Below are 8,675 nucleotides of genomic sequence, written 5' to 3'. Positions count from 1 at the left end.
TCCACATCATCCTAGCCAGCATCCAGAAAACTTCCAAGGCAGAGCCACCTGGCTCCCTTATAGCTGACCACAGATGCATAAAAGAAAACAAAATTGCCCAGTTTAAGTTGCCAACTGAAAAAATTATAAGTTAAATTAATAGTTGCTATCTTGAGCCACCAAACTGTGAGTTGCTTTATTATAAACAAAAGCTAACTGATAGAAAAGCTAACCAACACTTTTCATAGTGGATTCAATTGATTCTTTTGACCTCTATTCACTCCCTTCTTATCTCAAAGAACAAATGGGTCCACACTGAAGTTTGAGTTGCAGTGGGAAAGGTTTATTAGGAATTTGGGATCGGGCAGGGTGTGAGGTCACCCCAAGCCCTAGAAAGCAAGGGAGGCCTTCCCAACCCTGAAGCCATCAAAGCCCAGCACAGTAGGAAGCCAGTAGACAACCAGAGGCACACGCTCCAAGTCAGTCCAGTCCCAAATGGGCACCAGGGCTCATTGACAGCTATTCCTGATGTCAGGATGCAGTAAACAGGCTTCATCCAGGGTCTGCCATCTGGGGGAAGCTCAGCCGGGGCTGGGCAGGGAAAGTTCACAGAGGCTCTAGTATCGCATGTGGTAACCTGTGGAGAGATGGAAGAGAAGTGACTGTGAAAAGAAAGGACTATGAGAAGTTGGGACTTGGAGAAAAATGGTGAAACTGGGAGCAGGAACACTGGAGCCTCAATATCTAGAGAGTCCTGAGGTAGAAAGAGTTGGGGTCACCCAACCTCTTGTCCCCATCTGTTTCCTGAATCTCCTGCAGTAGCCCTGGCAGACAATCTCCCATGAGGCAGCCCTCTGCAGTCAGCAGCTTCATTAGTACATTTTTGCATATTGAGGCAAAGATGGCCCCAACTTCACCTCTAGAAGCACATGCATAGCCCTGCAATGTCACTGGACACACAAAACCATACCAGACCCCCTACAGAAGGGTGGCTCCCAGGCACCTCAAGCCTCCTCTGAGCTAAACATTCCCTGTCATGTGACCCAGCCTTTTACCATCATTTCATATTAAGTTTTTATTTTATAAAATTCAGTATGTACATGAGGGAATTTTCCCCGACCTAGGGACTGCTTTACTGTGTGACTCTTTTCTTCCATTTAGACTGTCATATTCATTGTGTACTTCTTTTGGCAGCTGCATTGCGTAATATTTGTGCAAGTCAACCACTGACTAAAACTCTTGAACCTCTTTTCCACCAACACTGTTGCTAATCCAGGTCTCCCATCCTCATGATGGTTGAAAGCACTGACTAGGGAGCCACACTGAGCTGAGTCCCTCATCTATGAATTATATAACCTTGTGTAAATTACTTATTTTCTCTGAGGCTCATTTTTTTAAAAATAGGGACAATAATAAAACTTGCCTTAAAAAGCATGATTAGAAATATATAAGCTAGTGCACAATTATCAACCCATCTCTTAAACTATTGAGAATTGGCCATGTGTATATTTGATTGTAGCCTCAACCAAATCTGTGTCAAAAATAATGATCAATTAAGAACCAAAGGAAAATCTATGGAACCTCATTAGAGACCTCTCTAAAATCTAGTTCGGTCCAGAACATGTATTCTCCAGAGAGGTTCAAAGATACTGAAAAGGAGGCATGATACTTTGCCTCTTCCTCCACCCCACAACCTGGAGTTGTGTCTCTCCCTACCCCACAGCCAAGAATTGTATTGTTCCTTACCTTTTGTATCATCATAGTCACCAGGTCTTGAGGAAGAGGGCGATCTTCCACCACTTCCACCTTTGGTTGCACCTCCTCCTCCATAGCTGCCTCCACTTTCACCTCCAGAACCACTTCCTCCACCATAGCTGCCTCCACTTCCTCCTCCAGAACCACTTCCTCCACCATGGCTGCCTCCACTTCCTCCTCCAGAACCACTTCCTCCACCATGGCTGCCTCCACTTCCTCCTCCAGAGCTACTTCCTCCACCATGGCTGCCTCCTCCAGAGCTACTTCCTCCACCATAGCTTCCTCCACCATGGCTTCCTCCACCATGGCTTCCTCCTCCAGAGCTACTTCCTCCACCATAGCTTCCTCCACTTCCTCCTCCAGAGCCACTTCCTCCACCATAACCACCTCCACTTCCTCCTCCAGAGCCACTTCCTCCACCACCATAACCACCTCCTCTTCCTCCTCCAGAGCTACTTCCTCCACCATAGCTGCCTCCTCCAGACCCCCTTCCTCTTCCAGAACTGCCTCCACTTCCACCATAAGATCCACTTCCTCCTCGACTTCCTTGGCCACCTCCAAAGCCAATTTTTTCAGCTCCAGAAGAGTCACTGAAAAAGAAAGAAAGAAAAAAGAGATCGAATGTGTGGCCCTCACATATATATACAAATAATAGACTAAGATGGCCCTGGACAGACTCAAGACCCAAACATGAATCTTTCTGTTTTTTTTTTTCTGGAGGGCAGAGGACAGAAGGTGAGCTGGTACTGCAGCTGGGAGGAGAGAGCCTCTGTCTGGGACTGTGAAGCCGTACACTTCCCTGGAGCAGGGAAGCAGCTCCTTCTCACATTGTCATCATCCACTTCCCCAAAGCCCAAATGCCCTGAGGCCCCCCACACACACACAGGATGAAGAAGTCCCCAACCCATCAGACCCTTGTGTACAAGAGCTTCCCCAGCTGCCTCTATTCAGAGAACCGAAGTCATAGCAGAGGTCTAGGCACTCCTAGGGGTTCAAAAGAATCCTGGGACACCTACAAGTCTTCCTGGCCACCCTGAAGGAGGCTGCGGTAGGTCTTAATTTCCTGCTCCAGCCGTGTCTTGATGCTGAGCAGAAGGCCGTATTCCTGATTCTGGCACTCAATCTCTTGCCGAGTATCAGTGATTTGGCCCTCCAGATCACTGATCTGATGCTGGATCTGCTGCAGCTGGACACAGTAGCGATTCTTCGTTTCTTCCAAGGAATTCTCCAGGGCTGCTTTCTGTGGGGCAGGAGGATGTTTTAGGAGGGATGCCATAGCTCCTCTCCTTCCCACTCCTGGAGATCATGCAAAGCTTCCTGCATCCCACCCTGGCAGAGGGTCTAGAGCAGGGATACTAACCTTGCTGAGCTGAGACTGCAGCTCGATCTCCAATTCCTGGGTACTATGCCGAAGCTGAGTCACCTCCTTGGTGTTGGACTCCGCCTCCTGGCCAGCACTTGACACTTGCTGCTCAATCTGGGTCATCTGCAAACCCAAAGGCTCAGTGAGAACCAGGGTGGGCCAATAGCTTCAGTGGGAAAGGTTCTGTCCCACCCACCAGGATCTTCACCTTCATGGTCAAAGCTGAGCCAAAACCAAGGATAAGTTATTCTGAGTTCTGGATCTCTCCAGCCATGTGGGATTCTCCAGTTCTCTCAACATGACATTGCCTCTTAGCAAGGTTTCAAAGCCCTTCATACTTTGTCCCCAAATCACCTTTCTAATCTTTTTTCAAACTGTTCCCCACCTTCCAAGTACAGCATACACACACACTACAGACCTTGCCTTTATGTGTGAGGCTCTCTGAGAGGCTCTGGAGACCCAAGGAGGAAGGGAGCCATCAAGGAGCACAGGGTGGTATTGGAGGCACACTGTATCCCTCTTCTAAGGTCCTATCTTACATAGCATTAAAGTAAGTTGTTCAGGCTCTGATTTTGCTCTCACACAGCTGACAAACTGTGAGCCCTCAAGGGCAGCAATCTTATTGGGCTCATCTCTGAGACATCAGCACTTCGCACAAAACCCAACACTGAGAAGCTACTCCACAATTACATCTGTGTGCAGTGAAGAAAGATGAATGAGTAACATCCATCAGAAGACAGGTCAGTGACAGCTGCACTGAAACAAAGTAGTGGGGGATGAAGGGATGGAAGAGAGGGATGGGGTAGAGGAACAGAGAGCTGCAAGGGTGAAGAGAGAGACAGCTGGATGGGCAGCCCACTCTGCTCACCTGACTCTCATATTGTTGCTCGATATCCTTTCGGTTCTTAGCAATGATATCTTCATACTCCTTGCGCATGTTATTGAGGATCTGGGTGAGATCTTTGGCAGGAGCAACATTTATCTCCACGTTCACATCCCCATCGTTCTGCCCAGTCAGCTGGCTCATTTCCTGCCAGGGAAGAAGGGAATGTGTGGTCAGGTCAAGGGTAGGATCCTCTTCACCATCTTTCAGAGTGTGCTTCCAGAGTATAGTTGTGAAATCAAAGCTGAACCACCACCATAGACAGTGCTAAGGAGGAGCTGCAAGTGTCCTCTTGGGAAGCAAGGGAGAGAATGTCTCCCAGGCAATGCCCCACAGGGCCTCTGCTCTCCCGTCCTTCCCTCTTGCCAGTAAGCTGTAGTAGCCAGCATCCCACCTCCTGATGATTCTTCTTGAGGGCCTGTAGCTCCTCCTGCAGGCTCTCATACTGCATCTCTGCGTCAGACTTCTCCATGGTCAGGTTGTCCAGCACCTGCCGCAGGCCGTTGATGTCGGCTTCCACCCCTTGCCGCAGGTTTTGCTCCATCTCAAACCTGCAGGCAGGGGTAGAGAATGATTGAAAAGGCACCAGGCTCTCCAGGGACCTCCAGAGCACTGGGGATGGGGTACGTATTGATGAAAGGAGCAGGACTCACTTTAGCCTGAAGTCATCTAGTGTCATGCGAGTGTTGTCAACATCCAAGAGAGTTTTGTTATAGTCTACGGTCGTATCCTCCTTCTGAAAAAGAGAAAGCAGCATGGAATCATGCTACCCTGCTGTGCCCCACTGCTGGGAGGACAAGGGGCCAGCCAAAGCCATCGGAGGTTGAAGGTCCCAACCGGGAAGATGTTCAAGAAGCAGAAGGAGCTTCCAACAGCTGATGAATGGCCCAGACCCCTCCCAGCCTTCAGCAAGGATGTTCAGTGTGGCCATCAACCATCCATTCAACAAATATTTGAAGATCTACTGCAAAGACCACCATGGAGTTCAGAGATCACTGATATACTGTTCCTCAAGGAGCCCCCCATTGACTACAAAGTCCACAGTATCCTAAAAGAGTTCAGGAATGGAGAGGCGGGTTATGGTTATGAGAGATCAAGAAAGACTTCAGGAAAGAGATGGCAACTGAATTGGGCCCTGAAGATTGAACACAAATAGATGGAAGAGGCATAGGTAGAAGAAACAGCACATCCAGAGGCAGCCTGTGTGACAGCACAGGGAAGGGGTGAGAACAGCAAGGAGCCCGACTGCCACAGTCCCGTCCCAGCCCTGGGCCTTCAGAAACCAGAGGTTTGTTTCTGATGCAAGTTTAAAGTTTCTAAAAAGATGGGTTCCCTGGATGTTGTTTAAGCTTAGAGTCTACCATTTTACCTTTTGGGAAGATAAGGTATATAAGAGAGAAAAGAGAGCTAGAGAAAGAGGAGGATTGGAGTTTCCTGCCTCTGCTGTTTCCTGTTTTCTGGCCTCTGCTCTCTTACCTGTTTCTGGAGATCAGCAATAGTGTCGTAGTAATCAGAGTAGTCCTTCTGGAATACACTGGGCCCCTTGTTTTGATACCAGTCTTGAATCTTACTCTCCAGGTTACGGTTAGCATCCTCTAGAGACTGCACCTTATCCAAGTAGGAGGCCAGCCGGGAATTGAGTTCCTGCATGGTGGCCTTCTCATTTGTGGTCAGAATACCACCATCACTGCCACCATAGCCACCCCCAGACCCACCATAGCTACCTCCAAAACCTCCAGACCCACCACCAAAACCACCGCCAAAGCCACCTCCAGAACCACCGCCGAAGCCACCTCCAGAACCACCACCAAAGCCACCCCCAAAGCCTCCAGACCCACCAAAGCATCCACCAGAAGCAAAACCTCTGGAACCACCCCCTAAACTATAACTACTAGAACTAAACCCACCCCCGGATCCTCCGCCGTAGATGGAGCCAAAGCTGCTGCCGCCTCCCCTCCCACAGACACGAGAGCTCCCCCCGCCATAGCCACTGGAAGAGCTGAATCGGCCCCCTCCTCCGGCACCCCCCGAGGAGCTGAAACGACTGCAGGAAGACATGCTGCTGCCACCGCCACCGCCGCCGCCACCAAGGCTGCTGCGGCTGTAGTAGGATGAGGACTGTCTGCAACTCATGGCCCTGCGCTCGGCTCCTAGGATGGGAAGCAGTTGGAGGAGTGCTGCTGACTCCTGAGTGCAAGGTACAGAGCTGTCCCCAGGGCTGCCTACTTATACCCCCGGCTGATGGTGGCACGCCTGGGTGTGACCTCGCTCAGTGCCAGCCTCCCCCCACAGACCCAAAGGAGGTCTGGGATGGGGAGGCAGCGGTCGCCCAAAGCTCAGCGTCCTTTGCTGACTGCCTAGGGGCAGCCCAGCCTCTCTCCATTGTTTAGGGTAATTTGATGATATTAGGCTGTCAGGGGTGCCATAAATCAGCTCTGCTGCCACAGGGGTGACCTAGATCCTGGAGTTTGGTCTCTGACTGGCCACAACAGCAGGTCTGAGACTTAGCCCCTTTGAGATAGAAACTCCCAGGAGCAGAGTCACCTCCACCATTGGTGATTACTACTATCTGCACCCACCCTGCTCCCACTTTGTGCCCACTGTGGGCGACCTGTGCCCAGGGTACCAAGGAGGTCTTATAGAGCATGGGGGTGGCATAGCCCCTGCTCTCGTGAGCCCCAGTCGGATGAGAAACCAGTTCTGCTCTCAGGATCCTCAAGGCTTTCTGGGGAGACCAAGGCTCTGCCCTCAGGAGACTCTATCTGGTGAGGAGACAAGTGGCGTGGCCAAAAGATGGAGAAAGACATAGAGCAATGTGCCCGCCAGCGCCCAAGGACAGTGCCCAGGGTTCACACGAAAGACCAGGAGAAGAAAGTGGACCAAATAAATAAAATGTTGCTAACGCTAGCCAACGTTTGAGCAGGAAGGCAAGTGGCCTGACTGTCCTGGTCCTTCTGCAGGGTCCAGCAGGAGGTATAGAATTGGCCTTGGTTGTGTGTCTGCCCCATACTGATCCCCTGGGGACACAGAGATGTGTGACTTAACTCAGACGCATCTTCTGGTCAGCAAGGCCAGCAGGGAGTGATAAAGAAGGCTGTAGCTGTGGGATGACTGCTGGAGCACTGTCCCTGCTCTGTGCTCACAGGCTGTGTGACTTTGATAAGGTACTTAACTACTCTGTGCCTTGGTTTCCTCTGTAAAATGATGCTGTTAATAGTTAGCTCATCTCCTAGTAAAAGATCCATGAGAAACACTCAAGAAATGCCAAATGCCTCTGATTATTCAGCCCCTGACTCCCTGTTGCCTCTGCCCTCACCCAGGCCTTAGCCGTCAGCTACTTAGTGCTCTCCTGCCTCTCTGGTGTCCCTCTGATTCCCGCCTCATGGCTGCCAGAGCGATCTTTCTAACCTGTGTCTGGAGTGATGTGTCACTCCACTGACTTACCTTCACCCCCAAGGTAAGGTCCATGTTCCCGGCACTTAAGGCCCATATCCCATCTTCCCATTCTCGCCCCATCTCTCACCTTCCCCCAGGCCCCCACCAAGTCAAGCAATCCTCCCCAAATGCCCTGTCTGCCTCGGAGAATGCTCAGCACTTGCAGTTCCCTCGAATGGAAATGGCCCTCTCTATCTTTTCTGAGCAGAAAACCCCAACTCATCTTCAGGGACCCCTCTGTGTGCCGCCTCCTCAATGAAGCCTTCCTGTGCTCCCCCTCTGGGTTTGCTCTTTGCTCTGTCACAGTCTCTCACACTAATCTCCATGGTCTCCCAGGTGGCAGGAGCACCTCTAAGTCTGCCTCCCCCGCCCAGCACTGTGTCTGGTCTGGATAGGATCCCAACACAGGTGAGATGAAGGGAGGATGCCAGTGGTTCTAGAGAGATGCTAAGAGTCAGAAGAGGGCAAAAGGTGAGAAGAGAGAAGCCAGAACAGCCAACAAGGGCCTGAAAGAGGCAGTGACCTCTGGACAGAGGCCAAAGAATGTTTAGGCACCATAAAGGACCAGTGTTTCTTGAGAGGCTCTGAAGTGACTCAGAGACTGTTTTAAATAATACTGAAGCACTTGGTGGAAAGACTATTTCTTCTATTTTTTATTCTTCTGATTAGTTGAGGAGAAACTCTCAGTTAGATACTATGGCCTCTTTAACTCCCCTCCCCACTGTCAATCACTCTGTTCACTAAAACCAGAGCCAACCGTGGGCTCAGAGGCTGTAGAAAGCAACTGAATCTAGTTAGAAGCAAAGTGTTTCTTTATATCATTCCTTTCTCTTCCTGACAAATGATTCTGATTTTCCTGCTGTTGGGCAGTAATATAGGACTCCTTTATAAATATATTCGTTGAAATGAAAGGTGAGCTAACCTACCAAAATGGGTTTAAAAAATACTTAAATGGTGGTACAACATATGTTACATTAAAAATTAAGGCCAGATACGGTGTCCCTTGCCTATAATCCTAGCACTCTGAGAGGTCAAGGCAGAAGGATTGCTTAAGCCCAGGAGTTTGAGACCAGCCTGAACAACACGGTGAGACCTCATCTCTATGAAAAATAACAATTTTTTAAAGATTAGCCTGGCTTGTTGGAGCACACCTGTACTCACAGCTGCATGGGAGGGTGGGGCAAGAGGATCACTTGAACACGGGAGTTTGAGGTAGCAGTGAGCCATGATGACATGATGATGCCACTGCACTTCAGCCTG

At 50.0% G+C, this 8,675-nt stretch overlaps 1 protein-coding gene across 1 annotated transcript; it reads right to left on the bottom strand.

The window, feature by feature from the left end:
• Positions 1-596: 596 nt before the first annotated feature.
• KRT9 (keratin 9) lies at positions 597-6,113 on the bottom strand. The gene is made up of 8 exons (XM_003786664.1): positions 5,457-6,113; positions 4,634-4,716; positions 4,375-4,531; positions 3,966-4,127; positions 3,095-3,220; positions 2,751-2,974; positions 1,726-2,324; positions 597-616 (listed from the first exon to the last, which is right to left on the bottom strand). The coding sequence occupies exons 1-8, from the start codon at positions 6,111-6,113 to the stop codon at positions 597-599; spliced, it is 2,028 nt and encodes a 675-aa protein (XP_003786712.1).
• Positions 6,114-8,675: the final 2,562 nt, after the last annotated feature.

This window comes from Otolemur garnettii, unplaced genomic scaffold (assembly GCF_000181295.1).
Source record: "Otolemur garnettii isolate 467f Iridium unplaced genomic scaffold, OtoGar3 scaffold00018, whole genome shotgun sequence".
Taxonomy (NCBI): domain Eukaryota; kingdom Metazoa; phylum Chordata; class Mammalia; order Primates; family Galagidae; genus Otolemur; species Otolemur garnettii.
The sequence above is the reverse complement of the archived record's forward strand: the minus strand, read 5'-3'. Positions and strand labels throughout refer to the sequence as shown.